We start from the raw sequence: 19,577 nt of genomic DNA on the forward strand, positions 1-19,577 counted from the left end.
GGAGGAAAATAATGCATTACTACTGAAACTAGCAACAGGATTTAAAATTTCATTTATGAAAAATAATTCTACACAGGTTTGTGGGATAGCATTATATCACGGCAATGGTTTACCTTTACAGTAACCTGTACCAGTGCTCCCAACCCGGGTGCACCAATGGGCTATAACAACATTGAGGTAATCTACTTGGAAAGTTCACAAAAGATAAGCTCAGCATATTGGTTGTCCTACTGTAAGGCTGTCTTGTTCAGCCACACCTCGGCCACAATTACTCATCCTTTATCACTAAAGAGCATTTGCATCCTCGGCACAGTTTATTTCCTCAGCTAGCTTTGTATGATTAGTTTAACCTGGATGCATTAAACTCACTCCCTTACCCAAGTTGGTGATAGTTGCAATGTTTGCATGAGGGACATTTGTAGTACCCCAATAGTTTTGAGTTTGCCATCTCATAAAATGTTGCGAATGCCACTTGGAAAGATCCATAGCTTTCCAGATTGACAAGTAATTTATTGAAAGAGGATTTAAAAAAAATATAATCCCATTTGGATACATGTGGCAAGGATATGTGAGGGATCTAGAACTAGGGCTTACTCTCATAAAAGGTTGGTTATTGATCTCCAGAACTGTTGGTGCACCGCAATTCCCCAAGTCAGTAAGTACATTCGAAACACATAATTTTATTTGTTTGTTTTTTTAGGGAAAGAAACAGGGTAGAAAAAATCTGCTGTTATTATTGAATTGTAATGTGGGTTAAAATTCCAAATGGCCGACACATCTGCTAATTCTTGATCTTATTTCACCCCCCACCCTTTACATTTAAAGAAAATGTACACATACTTTTATGATTTTCTGCAAGTTTCTCCAAGTCTCCTCCAGGGCTTCCATAGTGAACCAGGTGTAGGGATTAGAAAACATCCGGTAACTCTTGATCTGATGATCAAGCTCAGCCAGCTGGTTAAAATCGGTCTGGGCTGAGCTCAAAGACGAGCGGAAAGCCTCGTGAGCCTCACGCAGGGCCTTTATCTCCTCCAGTGAGTTGCATCGCACAGGATCTGTGAGGTCCTCCTCGGCATTCTCAAACCAACTGTTAAAGGCTGAAGCTTTCTTAGCAAAGGTCAAGAAGAGATCTTCAAGCTGTGGAAAAGATAGTCAGTAAACAAGCCTTTGAGGTTACATGTATAAATTGCTCCAATTTTAAACCATACAAAAGCATACTTAAAATCACTGGAAGCTTATGGCACAAGGATAGTGTGTCTGTGCCAGTTGAAAGAGAGTTATCCAACCCAATCTCTTTTCCTTCCAGCACTGCTCTGTCTGTAGCTCTGAGTAACAGTTCTTCAAATACATATCTAGGCACTTAAAAAGTTGCAGGCGATTCTGCTACAACCACCCATCCAGTAGTTTTCCACCTCCACCATTCTCTCGTGATGAACTGTTTCCTCATCACGTCTCTCACTTTCCATTAATTACTGTAAATCTATACCCGTTACTTTTTAAGTCCTTCAGCTAGGGCAAACAGATCCATTCCCATTTGCTCTACTAAAGCCCTTCATAAATGTTATACATGGAGACAAGAATTTAAAAATAATTTACTTTTCTGAAATGTTCCTGGGTTTCAAGTAGTTTCTTCTTTCTTTCACCTGAATTGGCCAACAGCTGATTCCATCTTTTCATTAATGAAGCATGACGTGCTTCAATGGCTTTGGACTGAATGTGTTTAGCTGCCAGTAACTGATCCTTCAGAGCTGTAATGTTAGTAATCCCCTCCTGTTGGAAAGCTTGCAGTCCAGCATCAAATGTTTCCTGCGGAGGACAACAAAATATTACCTTTTGTCTTTTGAATTTAAGGTAGAAGTAATGATTCACCAACTGATCATCGACCGCTATAGAGAAACAAATAAATGAAAGAACCTAGCTTAATTTTTCTTTTCTTGTTTGGATTGTGGTTGCTTGAGGTGCTGTGGAAGGGGAGATCATACAAAGGAATAAGAGAACTGAAGATCACCAAACTGTTGAAATGGTACAGACCTTTTTATTGGCCAGTCTTTTCCACTTATTAGCGGCCAATTCAACTGGCAACAAGTCAGAGAATAGTGTTGCATCTAGTGTTAAAATGGATGGGAGACTCCAAACTAAAACATGAAATTATTAGAATTGGAATGAGCACATAATCAGCGGATAGTAGTCATGTGTCTGAGCATGAAGAGTAGGGGATTCTATCTCATGCTCAAAAACAGAAAACAAAATCTCAGCTGATACTTTATTTCAGTATTGTTAGAGGCCCTACTTTTCAGATGAGACATGTCCCAATTCATAATTGAAAGAGCAACAAGTTTTCCAATAAGATATTTGTCAAAATGTCAACTTAATTGGTATTAAATCCTAGTCATTTATGGTACAATATCATATACAAATTGACCACCATGACTTCTACATTTCATTAAGAGTACATGAGCAGCAAAGTCATTTAGGATAATTCTAAATTGCAAGAAGCGGCATAGAAATTAAAAAATTAAAAACATTTAACATGATATACATATGCTTTGTCATATTTACTGCCATGCAGTAGTGCACATGTTGTATCCATGGCTTGGGAGCCACTAATTGATGATTCTAAACTTACAATTTAAATGCATTTTTTCCAGTATTTGGTAAATAACTTTCATGAATATCTTTACTGTAACTGATCACAGAAATTATGAGCAAAAAGCCAATGTTTGACTACATTACAAATTTGTTCGTTAATACTGAATTACAACCTAAATATCATGTTTTCTAATTAAGCACAGCATGTGTTAGTCATGAAAGCAACAATCTTCCTGCTATGATTTGCCAAACACAATCCCAACTTCAATACTGAGCTCCTAATTGAAGGCTTTAAAGGATACAATTGCACATTGGTGCCAGAAAATTTGGAAGAACCCTTGTGTCCCATTTCCAGATTCAGACTATTTAAACAATTTGACATGCAAGACTGCATCATATTCACCTTAGGTCAGCAAGATACCATTGAAAATTAATCCAATCCCTCTTTGAAAAAGTTATAAAAACACGATGACCCCTTGCAAAGGGTTTTCATGACATAAAGTAGATATATCAAAGATAATTGTATAATATGGAAGAAGTAGAATACTTAAAGCTGAATTATGAAGACCAGGGTATAAAACAAAACAAAGTGATAAATTGTATATGCTAGAAATCCAAAATAAAAACAGAAAATATTCTATACACTGAGCAGGTCAGGCAGTATGTCGACAGACAAAGGATGTTTTTTACTTAAAACATTGACCGCCTGTCCATAGATGCTACCTGACCAAAATGTTTGCAATAATTTGGTTTTTATTTAGACCAAGATAATATTGGTTCAAATTAATAAATAAAGGCAAATATAAATAGTTCTTCCCTGAAGTCAATCTTCCCACAATGCTATAGGAAACTCTGCTATATCTAAACATATCTTATCTCCTCCTGCCATCTCATACCCCTAAACCAAAAACCTGTAAAATGGTCTGAAATTTGAAGGGCCAAAATGAAACATTGTAACTTGCCAAATACCTGCTTAGTCAGCAACGTTTGTACAGAGGAGAGATCACGGCCATAATCATCTGTCTTCAAACTGTTTTCTTTCTCACCTATGAAATATGAAACAAGAAACAAATGTAACTAAAATCATGTGAAATATATTTCACCAAGCACCTATAGTATCCCCAATTTTAATTACTCCACAAAAAAAGGTCATGAATTCTGCTGCCCTTCCTAAACCCTCTATCTTCATTAAAAATGTTCACAAAACCCTATCTCTACTGTATTATCGGATAGGAAATTCATGGGTTTATTCGCTAGTCAGAGCATCAGCAGAAACATCAGCTCTCGAGCTAGTGCAAGGGACAGGAAATGCTGGGTTACAAAAAACTGACACATAGTGCTGGAATAACTCAGTGAGTCAGGCAGCATCTCTGGAGAATGTGGATAGGTGATGTTTTGGTTCAGGAGCCTTCTTCAGGCCAATTGTGGTTGGGGAGAGAAAGCTGGAAGAGAGGAGAGGTAGGACAAAGCCTGGCAAGTGACGGGTAGATACAGGCAAGGAGAGGTTTTGGTAGGTAGATGGTTGGACAAAAGCAAGAGATGAAAAGACAAAAAGGTGAGAGATAAGGATAGAAGAAGTGCGATTGTGAAGCCAGAGAAACAAATATGAGTGGAGGGGGGAAGGGAGAAATGTGCGTCCAGTTGGTGTACAGGGAGGGGCGTGGAGAAGTTGTTGGGGGGAGGGGGGGCTTTTAGATTAGTTACCTAAAAATGGAGAATTCAATGTTCATACAGTTGGCTGTAAGTTACCCAAGGTGCTGTTCATCCAGTTTGCATGTGGCTTCACTCTGGTAATGGAGGCGGCCCAGAGTAAAAAGGTCAGAATTGGAAGGGGAGTTACAATGGTTAGCAACTGGGAGATTCAGTAAGGAGGATCGAGCACAAGCTGAAGTAAAGGAGGCCACCTTGGGAACACTGGATGTGGTAGATGAAGTTAGTGGAGGTGCATGTGAAACCTCGTTTTATTCATGTGTTTGATTTACCTGATAGCTTCGCTACCTAACCTTCAATGACCAGCAAGTTCACAACAGCCGACAAACTTACCGATCCATGACTCAACCACATCCGCCTTCCAATTAAACTGCAAGAATGCAGAATTCTCATCCAGCTTCGCTTTCCTCTGGGCAGCTGCTTTCTCCAACTCTGTCACCTTCGCTTCCAATCCCTTCAACTTTGCAGTTATATTCTCAACATAATGATTGTTCTGTAGGTGATAGAAAATAGCTTCAGTACAAGTTATTTATGTGCATCTTTGCAAGCTCTAACATTAAAGGGACTACAAACGTGACTATCGTATATTGGCTAAAGTTTCCTATTAATCTCATTTCTGCCTTTTACGTACGTATGGAAATAAATGTGAAACATTGAAATATCTTGTACAATCAATTCAACGTCTAGAACGGCCTATTTAATTTAAAGTGGTGTAAAATTAGGGATTAAATCCTTTATACTGCATGCATTTCCTGACTGGCATAAAGCATTTATTAAAGAAAAGGTACACTCCACAGTTTCAAGTGGAAGTTTTAATGACCCTGGAGAAAACGGCCGAGCTCTAACATCCCCTAAGCACGTGTATGTGCTGGGTGAAGTGAAACCATCTCAATGACCCTTACACAGGTATTACATAGTTCAGACAAATGCATAAATAAGCATTTGAAAGGATTACAGAAAGTAAAAGGAACAGCGTGCTCGTGTATTGCAGCCAGTTGTTAATACTTCTAAATGAGGGCACCAAAGATAATTATTAGCAAGTCCTTTGGCCCCAAGTCAGATTTGTAGAGGATGTCAAATATAGAGTCACAATCAAAGAAACACTAGCTGTAAGACTAGTATTAATTTCTTTTAAAAACTTTTGTTTTCTCACTCTTGCTAGGTTCTTCCCCCTGACATAATGCTGGTGAACAATTCAACAGCAACATTTACTGCTAACTCAAAGTAAATCACATGCTCATTCTAAAATGTTGATTGTCCTTCAAGCATGATGAAGAGTTGCATAGCTGAGTCAAGGGTTGCTAATTCAATGAACACTTGACTGCTGATAGCGAGAATAAATCCAGTCATTTCTTCCATCCAAGAACAATAATACTGTCCTAATTCTTCTTAAAAATGTGTTCATAGCATGTGAACAAGAATGGCAAAGCCACATTGATCACGATCACCTATTCCTTGCTTCCCTCAGGCAACAATCACTTCAGTCCTTGTAATGAGATTGCATCCACTGTGTAATCGGGACATTTATTTGCTACTGTTATCTGGCGCTCAAAATAAGCAAACTCAGAAACCAAACAAAACCCATTCCTAACTGATACCCGAACAGTACTAAACATTCAGTTTACAATGAACTACTGGTCAGTCAGCTCTTGACAGGCTGCAATGTTAATATCTTGCCCAACTAAAGCATCTTGTAGTAACAAGCGTGTAAAGACGGGGCTGGGGCGGTGGAAAGCGATGGTTTCGGTCCAAAAAAAATCAATAGGCCAGTGCGCAGAAAGTGAGGGTTTTCCCAATCAGCAGTTAAAGATTAAAGCAAAAATCCAAACAACCATTAACAATAGAAAACATATTCAAATTAATTTTTAAAAACCTCTTACCTTCTTTACCAACTCCTCGCCACTTGTACAAACATCATGCACTCGATCACGGTGAACTGTGAAATCAGTTTCAAATGCTTCATGTTTTTTCAACAATCCCTTGGAGAACGGAGAGAAATAAAATTAAAAGCAAGTCTACAATAACTAGATACAGCACTGGAAATAGACAGTATAAAGTAGAGAGAAAACAAACTGCAGAGGCTGGAGTCTTGAACAAAAGTGCTGAAGGAACTCAGCAGGTCAGGCAGCATCTATTGAGAGAATGGCCAGATGACGTTTCTGTCTGAAGAAGGGTCCCGACCCAAAGCGGTGCCTGTTAATGTCCTCCACTAATGTTGCCTGACCTGATGAGTTCCTCCACCACTTTGTTTTTTACAGCTTGACAGGTGATGGGTGTTAAGTGCCAGGGATCCTCTGGGTGCAGGAGATGGGAAAGTTAGCACCATACAGATAAATAAACATTTCAGATTCAGCATTGTGCCTTGTTTATCAGAACAATTAAATTGGTATCACTGACAATATGATAGAGGTTTACCGTAACTTGCATCAGATGCTATGCAAATATTAACAAATGGGTTAAAATGGCAAATCACAAGACACTGACCTGTACAGCAGCAAGTGTATCTCCATAATCCTCGCTTGCCACCAAGTTCAATTTCTCATTGATCCATGCCTCCTCTTCCTCAACATTTGCCACAAACTGCTGGTATTCCAAGGATTCTTCCAGACGTTGTCCTCTGCAACAAAAACAGTTTGACTTATTTGTGTTTATAAAAACAATACACCAGTTCCATGCTCTCAGTATCACTTTCATAAAACACAAATTTTATTGATCCTTATCTGCATGGAAAAATTAGGAAACATCTGACTAGATTTTGAGAAAGGAACAGGGAGAATAAAAAATAACTGCCATCGATGGGAAAGCACAATACATTTTCTCAGTTAAAAATAGAGCATAAATGTAAATTCCTTATTGAATATTCCTGCGATTGAGTTGTTTATATGTTTTGCTTTTGTTTCAACACATCTCTCATTTGTCTTGATGGTTCGATTTTTTAATAAAGCACTAATGATCTTCAATCATAAGATATTTTATTAGTTCCTTGTGTATAAACTAGTTAATTTGTTTTTCTTCCCATGATCCTATCTAAATGCTTCAATTTCTGCTGCAGAGAAGTGATGGCATTTCAAATGTGTAGGAAGGAACTGCAGATGCTGGTTTAATCTGAAGACAGACATAAAAAGCCGGCAGCATCTCTGGAGAGAAGAAATGGGTGACATTTCGGGTTGAGACCCTTCTTCAGACTAGTCAGGGGAAAGGGAATGGAGAGATAGAGACAATAATGTTGAGAGATAAAGAACAATGAATGAAAGATATGCAAAAGAGTAACAATTATATATACAGGCTATTTTTAGCTGTTTGTTGGATGAAAACAAGAAACTGGTGTGACTTGGGTGAGGGAGGGATGGAGAGAGGGGGAATGCCGGGGTTACTTAGAAGTTAGAGAAATCAATTAGCATACCACTGAACTGAAAGCTGCCCAAGCAAAATATGAGATGCTGTTCCTCCAATTTGCATTTAGCCTCACTCTGACAATGGAGACATTTGAAATGACATTTCAAATACTTGATAGCTATAAGTCACTGTGATTACAAATGGTATGATAAAATAGGTCCTTTAAGACCCAGGTCTGAAAGAAGAATTTGTTCATTCTCTCCACAGATATCAAATATGTTTGCTGCATTTTAGACTTTTTGCACCCTCCATACACCAACCATGTCTGCAATAAGCTAATAAAAACATTACTCAACACAAACACAGCCCTCGAAAGCCATGATGGACAAACCAAACATACCGTGCAGCTGCAAATTCCTTCAACTCCTTCCAGTGTGCCACAAACTGTGACAGTCTCTGCTGGATTTCATCCTTTCCAATCGTATTATCATCCGACAACTTATTTCCCGTTTCCAGTACAGACTATTGCAAAAGAACAACAACCATGAGTATCCTAACTAGCATTAATGTTAACAATGAATAGACGTTTCCCAGGGTAGGGGAAATCAAGAATTAGAGGGTATAGATTTAAGGAGAGAGGGTAAAGATTTAAAAGGAATCTGAGAGGCAATCTTTTCATACAGAGGGTAGTTTTAGTATCACTGAAATATTAGGAATGGGATGTTTAATTCTGTGGTTAAATCAACAGCTGCACCCTTAATTTTGTTCAAAAATCAAACATGGCTCAGATTCCCATGTCAAAGTATCCAGCACCCATGTAATTCTCTATTGGGGTGCCAGGACTGGCCAGCAAATGCAAATAAAAGAGAAACTGCTTCAGAAGGTCAATAGCTCTGACATAAGTGTTTAAAAGATGCACTGAAGGACCAGTTTCTGTGTTGTAGTTTTATGTATCTATATTGTGTATTTTTCCAATATAGATTGGCTAATAGGATTGTGGACAGAGATTCAATAGTAACCTTCGGAAAGGGAAAGGGAAAATACTCAATCTAGATACACAAAACAGTACAACACAGAAACAAGCCCTATAACACGTAATATCCAGGTCGTGCCAAGTTAAACTAATCCACTCTGCCTGCACGTGATCCGTATCCTTGCATATCCATGCACCCATTTAAAAGCCTCTTAAATGCCATTTTCATGGTGAATAACAGGGGAGTGAGATTCATGAATTGCTCTTTCTCTTCAATCCCATTCTATGATTTGACTCAAATTAACCCACAGTTTACAAAGACATTCATCCAAGACTTGTCAATTGTTAATTTGGTACAATGATATACCAGTATATACATTTATTGACAAACCAGGTCCCTTGAAAAGTTGTCTTAGGCCATCAATGCTAGGTCAATGTTTTATTCAAACCTGGATTGCTGGGTCATGTGCAGCCAGCTCTGCTTCCAGGCGTTTATGCTTCTTCTTCAAGTTCTGTACTCCAGTCAGATCCCGTCCGTAATCTTCAGAACTCACAAGCAATTTCTTCTCCCTGTCCAAATATAAAGAAAATGCATCATCCTGCATCACTTTTACAGCTAACTAGTTGTAAGATTTTCACGTTGAAGTGGCTCAACATAATTTAATTGATTAGCACCATTTTAACAGAACATCATCACTTCTAAAGCATTCAAAAGCCCTTTCCAACTCACTTTAACCAAGATTCCTCGTCATCCAAATCACGGAAGAATTGGTGAAGTCTATGTGATTCATTCAGGTTAGCGCGACGAGTTGTGGCCATATTTTTTATTTTTTGAAACCGACTGTTCACCGCAGTGCGTTTGTCCTTTACTTGGGTGGTGTCAAAGGCATCACTGGACATGAGGCTATCAGCCTGAAGATTCAAGTCTTTCAGACGGTCCTAAAACAATCAAGTAATTAAACTATTTAGAAAAGTATGTCTATGATATCATCAAACTGAATCATTTTTGTAAAGTAGTAAGCAAGCCATTAGAACAAAAACTGCAATTTTTAAACAAACTATGGGTTTCGATAAACTGCCCAGTGTAAGCAAAGACTTTGGCCAAACCAAATATTCTTTTGGAGCAATAAGCATTATGAATTGTAAAATGCTTCATGTAAATACAAATGAAAAAGGGCAAATAGAATAAAATGCAGGGAGTTGAATAAGGAGTGGTCTTTTAAGGAGCTGTCAATAGGTCTACCGTAAAATTCAATTATTCAAATCACTAAACCAAATAAAGCATTATTTGTAATTTTCCTTTGAAAGTTATGCATGATAACATAAAACATGCTCCATGCAAAAATCTTTGTTCCAGCAAAGTTTTATTACACAGCCCAGAGCAGAAAGCTTAACTAGCATATTCTCAGGGGTACATGAGCCCAAATGATCCATTAACAGTTCATACACCTGTGACTCTGCTTAACGTTAATGTTCTTATTTGCAATTAGAGCCCAACTTCCATAGAGCACATCATTACCTCATGCGCGCTAATGTCAGCTTCGAGAAGCTGGTGTTTCTTCAGTAGGTTATTTACAGATGCCAGGTCCTTCCCATAGTCCTCAGAGGCTAGTAGAGCTTCCACCTGTAAATTAAGAACACAAAATGTGACTCAGTACCATGTTTAAAAAATGGAAATAACCAAACACCTCAAGCGACAGGTGGAAGGATCTTAGCGACAGAAATGTTGATAGAATAGGTTCATACAAAATAGCAGCATAAAGCTAAACAATCATTCACAAATTCAAAATTTTTAGAATCTTTCCATTAAGAACCTTTCACATTTACAGGCTGGGTCTGGAAAGCACAAATTCTGGATATTCAATTCACATTCTATTACTGGTCTTCCTATCAGCTTTTAATAGGAAGTATACAGGAATAAAGTGCAACATTATGTTGTCATTACTTATTAATGTTACAATGCATGGAAGTACATAGAAGACTATAAGTACAAAAAGGTATTGACATGACAAAGAATCAGCCAGGCATGACATCAAGGGGATAGTCACTGGTCCTTTTGTCTGCCTGAGGTTTTCTTAATTACAAGTGGGTCGGCTGCAGATGCTCGGACTCATAAATAATCCTGTATGCTGGTCCAAATTAAAATAGGATAGACTATAAGGAAAATGGGGCAAAGGTTCTCATTGGCAGAAGTGCAACATAAGCATGGCTTTCAACTCAGAACACAGCACTAGACCTTCAACAAGCTGTGTACACCATTTAATAATAAACCATTTTGATTTGATTGTGACTTATTTCAAATTGAGAAACCAGTGTTTCTGTAACAAAACTATTTTTAAAAAATCATGACAACCTACAGGACAAAAAGGTATGATTTTCAGTGTGCCTGTACTCTTATGCAATTCAAGTCAACAAAAATAAGGGTAGCTAATATTAAGTCATAGAGCATTTAAACAGGCCCTTCAGTCCAACTTGTCCAAGCCAACCAAGATGTCCATCTAAAATAATCCAATTTGCCCGTTTGATCCATATCTTCCTGAACTTTTCCTATCCATATAGCTGTCCAAACGTCTTTTAAATGTTATCATAGTACTTGCCTTAGCTATTTCCTCTGGCACCTCGTTCCATATACATACTACACTGTGTGGTAAAAATTGCCACTCAGGTTCCTATTAAATCTTTTCCTTCTCACCTCAAATCTATACCCTCTAGTTCTTGATTCCCCAATATTGGGGAAAAATACTGTGCAGTTACCTTATCTCCACCCCTCTTGATTTCAGATATCTCTAAGGGATAAAGTCCAAGACCGCCCAACTTCTCCTTATAACTCATCAGTCCCTTGAATCCCGGCAACATCCTTGTAAATCTTTCCATCCGAATGTCATATTTTCTGTAGCAGGCTGACCAATGCTAAATACCTCAAGGGCAGCCTCACCAATGTTTTATACAACTGCCACATCCCAACCATTGCACTTAATGCCCTGAATATCCAGGCAGGGATTTGGATTTGCTCTATATACATTCGACTATTTCTCGAGACATAATGATGTCTAACATGGAAAGGATGTTGAGGACTTACATTTTCTTACTTCCCAATAACACAACAATCAGATGAAAGATGTTAATCAAAATAGATTTTTTTTTAAATATCAATCTTTTGTGCCAATCAAATCTTGCCGGAAATGTCTTACATGCCCTCCCATCACCAAACACCTAGACCGAATGTGGCCACATTACCCTCCATAGCCATCTGTATCCAAAAAACACCCATGCATCTGATTCACTAAAAACTGCAATCTTCTGATTCACTATACTTTGCAAGATATTTTTTTATTTTATACAGACAATTGCAGCCATTAGCAAAGCCAATGAAATGAAACTATCGAATTAATGTCAAAATCTAAAAATCTGGGCAATATTATGTGGATCCACTTACCTCAGATAGCCAGAAGTCAAAGTCTTTGATTCCAGTGTTGAAATTTTGCTGCTTATTGGCCTCTTTCAGCTTCTGACTTTTTTCTGCTGATTTCTGCACCAAATCCCCCCATTGGTTACCCAGCGTTCCCAAACGAGCCTATTAGACAGAAGGATAATTCAAGCAGCTCGTCAGTCACCAGTTAATCTTGCTAAATCCATCCCATAAATAAACAATCTGCTGATAGTACATATTGCAAGTTAGACTTCGCTAAGTATCCTCATCTCATCTATACATCTATCCACTCGTACACAGACAATGAACAATGATCTTAAAATCATTGCTATTCCAAGTCAAGGTAAAGCATTTGCACAAGCATATTGGAGCGTTTTCTCATATTTTCTTGGGGGACACATTGTTCCCCAACAGTACAGCTTGTAGTATATAGGTAGTCCTTCATGTTTGTGTCATTAAAAGATGTGCATGCTACTAGCCCAGTGCATAAAACTCTGAGGTAAGTTGCCCAAATACTTTACTGCATTACCTGTTGGCAAAATTGGAATCCAACAAAACAACATTGAACTGTTCTAAAATCAGGACCTGAAATAAGCTACTTCAAGTATATTGGCAGATATTGAGTGTAACGAATCCTATAAAATGTATTGTGTATTTACTTTGATTCGCCTTTGCTAATCGTTTTCATTGAAGCAACTAAAAGATGCTGCACATCAAAAATACCTCAGTGTGTAGACCCAGCCACTTCAAGATGCAGAAGTAATACATCAAATACCAAAAGAACACCAGATACCTTACTTTAGGTTGTTGTTGCTTAGAGTTTTGAGATGTGAATGGATGTTAAGTGCAAGCCCGTCTTTCCCAGAAGAATTAGAAATTCTGTTTTCACCGACCCAACCCCCTAAATACTTAATTGCCAAGAATATCAAGAGCAATTATCTTCATTGTCCAGCCAGTGATAATGTACAAGACAAATTTATTTCTGGTCTTTCGATATCCAAGTTACTTATGTTCTGCAATTACCTGGACAGCATCTTCACTACCAGCACAAGCCCCTCGGTCAATCAGCGATTTCCCCATGTCAATGACCCCACGGATTCTGTCGGCATTGGCATGAAGCTCTGCTTCAAATGCTTGATGCTTCTGGTGTTTGCTCTGTAGGGGAGTAACGCAACATTCACTACACAGGTCGTCAGCATTCAAAGATTCCTTCTGAGACCTTTTGTCACACCTACTACAAAGGTATTTTGTAGTAGTTTTAAAGTGATATGACTTTGTCCTGAAATACATCAAAATTATTTATTTCCTTGGAATTCCAGTCTTTCCACTTTCTATTTATAGTGCATCTCAGCTATATCAGAATTTTGAATTATTTGTATAATTTGCAACAGCCAAATAAGTTTGTGTTGGATCAGTTGTTAACGATGTTGTACCCAAGTTTTCTTTTCGAAGATTAGTTTTACCTCAGAAAGAAGATAACCCCTTCACAAGGTCTCAGAGGAAATCACAATTGGGATTGTAACAGTGAACACAGACACAAACCACACACTAAACATCACCAATCACCAGTTCCCAGCAACAAGGACATTCAATTGAGTTAATTTATTTAGTATTAATTTAAAACCGAATACCAGATAGTTGAATCAGCAGAATTATCTGTTACACCACAGACACACAAAAGACTATAATTGCCAGAAGCAACATTAATACGACAGATGCATCAAATTAAAAAAAAAATCACAAGACACTCAGTAAAACTGCAAGCAGTAAATGGAAAAGGTTATGTCTATAAAACACAATCTAACAAATTCAATATTACTTAAATTAAGACAAGACATAATCCTGGGTTAGACAAAACCCACCAATCACTTACCAGCAGTTTGGATAGCTAAAAACAGATTAAGAGAAAAGATTACATCAATATTGAATATTTAAAATATGAGATTCAATTACAATTTCCATTCATATAATACAAACAGGCCAAAAAGGTCTTCAGTTCAAAAGATTTATCTCAGAAAGGTAGGTCAGAGATCAGTGCTCAGAGCAGAGAGTGTTTCCAAGTGTTAAGGCCATTAAGATGAGAAGGTATTGGGCAGAGGCCAAAGACCTTCCCTCAAAGGAGTAGTAGCGCTTTTTAAAGTTTTTATTTTAATCCAGGGAGTTCCTCTGCATCTCTGTTACTCCTTTGGTACAGCTGCACCAAAGTTTCTAAACAGATAACTGATCTCTTAGCAGGGGATGCCTATATGCAAAGCTTGGGGCTCAGAGGAAGAGAAACATTTTAAAGTTAGTTACCTGAATGTTTGTGGGATCTTTGTAAGATTCATCAGTTGCCGTCTGAAGCTTCTCACTGATCCAGGCCTCGATTTCATCGACATCTCGGCTAAATTGCTGAAGGGTCTGTGATTCCCCAAGCTTTGATCTTTTCTCAATCATCTGAGCTTTCAAGCGGCGCCACCTATCAAGGCATTGTAACAATGAGGGGAAAAAGACACACAAAATCCCCTCAGATGCACACAAGAGATTGAAATCTACACAGTACCTTTTTGTTTCCAAGAACTCCTTTCACATTTCAGGAGGTGAGAATAAAGAAATCATGGTATCCTGCTGTAAAAATTGTCAAAGACTAGCATGAAGGTATTGGTGTATCGTAAGTGGTTAGAAAATGTGACAGGATCTTCTTATTTATAGTGAGGGGCATTGAATACAAACATAGAGAGGTTTGGCTTTCATCATCTTGGGAATGAACAAGACCACATCTGTGGTAATAGGTACATTATGATTTTTTTTTTAACATAAAGAGTGTAAATGGACTGGAACCAGTTCAGAGGTTTACTAGACTGACATCTGCAAAAGGCTTCAGATTAGATCTTATACCTGGAGTTCAAAAAAATGAAAGCACACTACTTAAACATTACATTTTGAGAGATCTTGAAAGTGTGAATGTGGAGAAGATGTTGAGAAGTACAAATTACTTTTCAAAAAGGAGGGGTTGACCATTTAAGACAGGAGCAACACAAAGGTTTTTCTCCCTGAAGGTCAGAAGCATTTCATACACTCTTCCTCTCAGGGCTATAGTAGAAGTAGAGTAAAAGACATACTAGTGGGGCAGGAGAATTGATTTGAGGTTATGATATTGATGGTACATGATGGCACTGAATGGTGGAGCTGGCTAGAGGGATTGAGCAAACCCACCTGTTTCTGCTTTACATGTATGCATGATGCCGGGGGGGGGGGGGGGGGCAGCAAGGAAAATTAAGTTATGGATGAAGAGTGATAGTACATTTGGAGACTTTGGAAGATTATGAGCAGAAAGTCCTTTAAAATGGTATGCTGCCTTGATTGGAACCAAGCTATTCGAACACAGAGGTGGACCCAGTGTACCCTTGCTGCAAACAGAAAATCCGCTTCCATCAAGAGGAGATAGCTTCACTATTATTGGAAACATTCTGTGTTATTCTCACACTCGGGTTCACCTATGATTTAGCAATGCAGAACTGCTCCTGTTCAAATTCAAGTGTTTGGTTATAGATGTAGCTGGATCACAAACCTATTTGTGATAGTATCAATGCCAAATACATGGGAAAAAATTTCCAATTGCTGAATCTATTACTTTAAAATAATCAAACAAAGAAACACACAAAAGACAGTCGCAAAATGACAAAATACAAATCACCTAACCTCTATTAGCATCGCATCAAATCCTCTTAACATTCTAGGATGCTTTTATGATAGAATGTTAAGAGGATTTGATGCGATGCTAATAGAGGTTAGGTGATTTGTATTTTGTCATTTTGCGACTGTCTTTGTGTGTTTCTTTGTTTTGTCTGTATGTGTATTTTGTTATGTCAATAAATGTTGAGTTCAAAAAAAAATCAAACTTCTTTGACCAGAAACATCAAAAATTGGTTAAATCAATATCTTGTACACTAAATCACTCACCTATCTAATACCTCATTGCGACGTTTTGAAATATCTCCCTTTGCATAATGTTCTGAACCGATCAGCTGGTCAGCAAAAGCTTGCAGTGCTGCAATTTTCTCCTCCTATCACAAGTAGAGAATGCAAACATGAGCCACATTGATGGCAGCTTCCAACCCAAAGCTTGTTCAGATTCACACATAGCTATGTTCTATTGATCAGTGTTTGCAGGGTTGTCAAAGAATGCCATCTTGGTATTTAGTACTTTACTACTTTGGTAATAAAAATAAGTCACAAAATTTACATCGAATATGGACTGCATTTTGTATTTTCTGGCAATTAACCACGGCCTTTTCCCTTGGAATTCAAGTGACCCAAGCATCAAAGTATTTTTTTTACTTTGAGCCAGGCAATTTGAATTTTACGCCTTAGTGACTGAAATTTTACATACAATATCTAAATCTTTTAGCAGCTGCAGAATGCAATCAACAAGGCTTCATGCTAAATATGTAAATAGTTCTTAATGAAGGAGGTATGCTGAAAGAATAATCAAGAACAGAACAATCCTTATTGAAGATCAATTATGTTGAAATATCCCGTTCTAGCCACTGGATGTCACTGTATTGTTAAGTAGGTAAAGTTTGCGCAAATCAAAATGGCTGAAATCCCCCGAGACAGAAATATGTTTCTATCTAGAAAATTCTTAGTGATTACCAGAACCAGAAAATTAACTTATTTTCTACATCATATAAAATTCTAGTTGCCCAATTTCCAGCATTTATGCCAGTGCACACTGGAATTCTCTTCCAAACGGCTCTACCTTACTTTATTTCTCTCTTCATTCTCAAATGATCTTACTTTAGTTTCATTTTTTTAGTTCAGAGATACAGCGCAGAAACAGGCCCTTCGACCCACCGAGTCCGCACCAACCAGCAACCCTCGCACATTAACATTATCCTACACACTCGGGACAATTTACACTTATACCAAGTCAATTAACCTACAAACTTGGAGTGTGGGAAGAAACCGAAGGTCTCGGAGAAAACCCACGAGGTCACGGGGAAAACGTACAAACTCCGTACAGACAGCACCCATAGTCAGGATCGCGCATGGGTCACTGGCACTGCAAGCACTGTAAGGCGGCAACTCTACCGCTATGCCACTGTTCTTTTAAACATCTTTTAATATCTGCCCACTCGAAGTGTCTTCGCATTTTTCATGATTAAATGTGACATGCCTACTTGTACATTATTCAATTATATAATAACAAAAATGCAGGAGTAGGCCACATAACCCGTCGCAAAAATTCTGCCATTTATTATTTGCGTGACCTCCTTCCTCAGCTCAATTTTCTTGCACTATTTCCTTGTTTGCCTTGATTTTCTTAATATCCAGAAATATTATTAATTTCAGTTTTAAAACGCAACAGTTGAGCCTGCACAATTCTCTGTACCAGAGAATTCTAAAGATTCATCATACTCTAAACAAAGACATTCCTCCTCAACACAGCACCATGTGGCCTACCCCTTATTGTGCGACAATGACTCCTGGTCCTTGACGCTTTAGTCTGAGGCTGCCACGGTAGATTCAAGATTTAATGATATTACCTCTCATTCTTTTAAACTCTGGAGAAAACAGGCTCAATCTACTCAATCTCGCCCCGTACACTTTTTCTATAAATTGTCATACTGCATCAGATTTGTTTCCCCAAATTACCTGCACAGTAATAGCTTTATCAAAATCTTCATGTTTCTTGATGAGGGCTTCCACACTGTCCAGGGAATCACCTTTGTCGTCACTGGCTAAGAATGCCTCACGTGCTGCCATCCAATTCTCAGCTTGCTCACAGTCACGGTTAAACAGCTGCAAAAGGAGAAATAAACTGTAAGTGCAATTGTAACTGTAACTGTAATTGATTACACCTTGTTCTAAATCTACGAGAAAATATTTACTTTTGTAGTTTTGACTAACAAAATTAATACATTTCAACTGAGATCTTAACCACAGTAACAAAGCTCCCTTCCACAGATTTAGTCTATCAACTATACAGGTAATTGCTTGACAACATAATGTGGTCAAATACCTGCAACTCCAGACACTGATCCAACATCATTCTGCGCTGGATCCAGGCTTTCTCCAAATCTGCACGTTCATGCTCCAGGATATCCAGTTTCTCCCTAATTTCAGGACAAGCATAGTGCCCACGAGCCAAGAGCTGATGTCCGAACTGTTCAAATGCCTGGAATGTGCCTGCCCTGGCATCAATCTCAGTACGGTGTTCCTGTAGCGTCCCAAGGGCAAGAGTGAGAGAAATAAAACACAGTTAAGAGCAGTATTACCTGAAGAAAATTGTTTCATAGTTTGTCATTCCTCAATCAGCATTCCTGCACACACACCATGAAATCACAGATTTTCTATTCTGCTAAAATAAAAAGCATTGGAATCGGAAATAGTAGCAAAACACATTGATGTATTTATCAGATCAGGATTGTTGCAGTTAGTAAAATAGTTTAAAAAAAATAAACACCTTTCTTTCCAGAGAGAAAGTGCCCCACTTTAAGATGTTAAGAGTGTTAAAATTGCAATATTTTCTGGTACTGTTCCTTACTCAAGCAATGGAACTTTGGTAAAGTAATCCAGCAGACAATTTCCAATGATCATCCATCACAACTTTGGGAAAAGAATCAGTTTAGATTTTTAATCACCTGGTGTCGTTCCAAAAGGGCCTCTGCTCCTGTTACATCCTTGGCAAGTTCCTCAGAAGACACCAATCCTCGGATTCCATTGATCCAGGACATAAGATCCCTGTGAAAACAGTAATTGGTTGGGTTAACCATAACCTCTAACAGCTCTTTCCTCAAGGTAAATACGAATGTTTTACAATTCTTATCCAAGGAGGCAGTTTGAGTTTGTTGTAGGGTTCTAGTATGGGAAATGGCAACTAGAAATGACAACATCGTTATCACTTCCAATGTAAAAAGAGAAAAATATTAGCAGTGGCTCAGCTACAACGGCAGCCACCTGGGTTCCATCATGACCTTCTTTGCGACCTGGAGTTTGCACATTTTCCCTGTGCTATTGTGTGTTCCTAACGGTAGACTATAGGAAGAGTTGAGAGCAAGGTGGGAAAAATAACATGGTCTTAGTATAGGATTATTTCCACACTGTGAAATTATGTCTCAGATATACCAGGTCCAAGTTTCTTGAACACTGTGAGCAGTACCAAGTTTTAAGAAATGCATACAAGCATTGGAGGAAAGACAAAGATTTACCAGAATACAACATAGATTTTAAAGTTTAAATTATGCAAAATTACACAAACACGGTTCATATTCTCTCAAATGTACAAGGTTCAGGCTAATGTGAGTGAGATTTTCAAGTGCCTTGAGGGGAAATTGGAGAAATTGCAGAGAAGGGTCCCAACCCAAAACATCATCAAACCACATCCTCCAGAGACGCTGCCTGATCCGTTGAGTTACTCCAGCATTTTAAGGCTTGTTTTTTTAAAGCTACAAGGAGAGTTTGGACAAACTTAGTTTGTTTTCTCTGAAGCGTTGGAGGCAGATGGGAAACCTGACAGGAGTATATAAAATTATGAGACACATAATTTTTCCTTGT

General features: G+C 38.2%; 1 protein-coding gene across 9 annotated transcripts in view; it reads right to left on the reverse strand.

Moving 5' to 3' along the window:
- sptan1 (spectrin alpha, non-erythrocytic 1) overlaps window positions 1-19,577 on the reverse strand; it is a 77,464-nt gene that overhangs the window by 12,676 nt on the left and 45,211 nt on the right. For 6 of the 9 annotated variants that reach the window (XM_033049060.1, XM_033049061.1, XM_033049058.1 and 3 more), the window contains 18 exons: window positions 18,665-18,764; window positions 18,043-18,240; window positions 17,676-17,822; window positions 15,981-16,084; window positions 14,334-14,496; window positions 13,912-13,926; window positions 13,062-13,193; window positions 12,045-12,182; window positions 10,128-10,232; window positions 9,339-9,547; window positions 9,058-9,178; window positions 8,036-8,157; window positions 6,784-6,916; window positions 6,180-6,278; window positions 4,633-4,792; window positions 3,559-3,635; window positions 1,597-1,806; window positions 841-1,137 (listed from right to left, as the gene is read on the reverse strand). In XM_033049060.1, coding sequence (XP_032904951.1) covers window positions 841-1,137; window positions 1,597-1,806; window positions 3,559-3,635; window positions 4,633-4,792; window positions 6,180-6,278; window positions 6,784-6,916; window positions 8,036-8,157; window positions 9,058-9,178; window positions 9,339-9,547; window positions 10,128-10,232; window positions 12,045-12,182; window positions 13,062-13,193; window positions 13,912-13,926; window positions 14,334-14,496; window positions 15,981-16,084; window positions 17,676-17,822; window positions 18,043-18,240; window positions 18,665-18,764 — 2,530 coding nt within the window. The remainder of the gene's footprint in view (window positions 1-840; window positions 1,138-1,596; window positions 1,807-3,558; window positions 3,636-4,632; window positions 4,793-6,179; window positions 6,279-6,783; window positions 6,917-8,035; window positions 8,158-9,057; window positions 9,179-9,338; window positions 9,548-10,127; window positions 10,233-12,044; window positions 12,183-13,061; window positions 13,194-13,911; window positions 13,927-14,333; window positions 14,497-15,980; window positions 16,085-17,675; window positions 17,823-18,042; window positions 18,241-18,664; window positions 18,765-19,577) is intronic. The other 3 variants (XM_033049059.1, XM_033049064.1, XM_033049066.1) reach the window with 1 other exon arrangement.

Source organism: Amblyraja radiata, chromosome 32, assembly GCF_010909765.2.
Source record: "Amblyraja radiata isolate CabotCenter1 chromosome 32, sAmbRad1.1.pri, whole genome shotgun sequence".
Taxonomy (NCBI): domain Eukaryota; kingdom Metazoa; phylum Chordata; class Chondrichthyes; order Rajiformes; family Rajidae; genus Amblyraja; species Amblyraja radiata.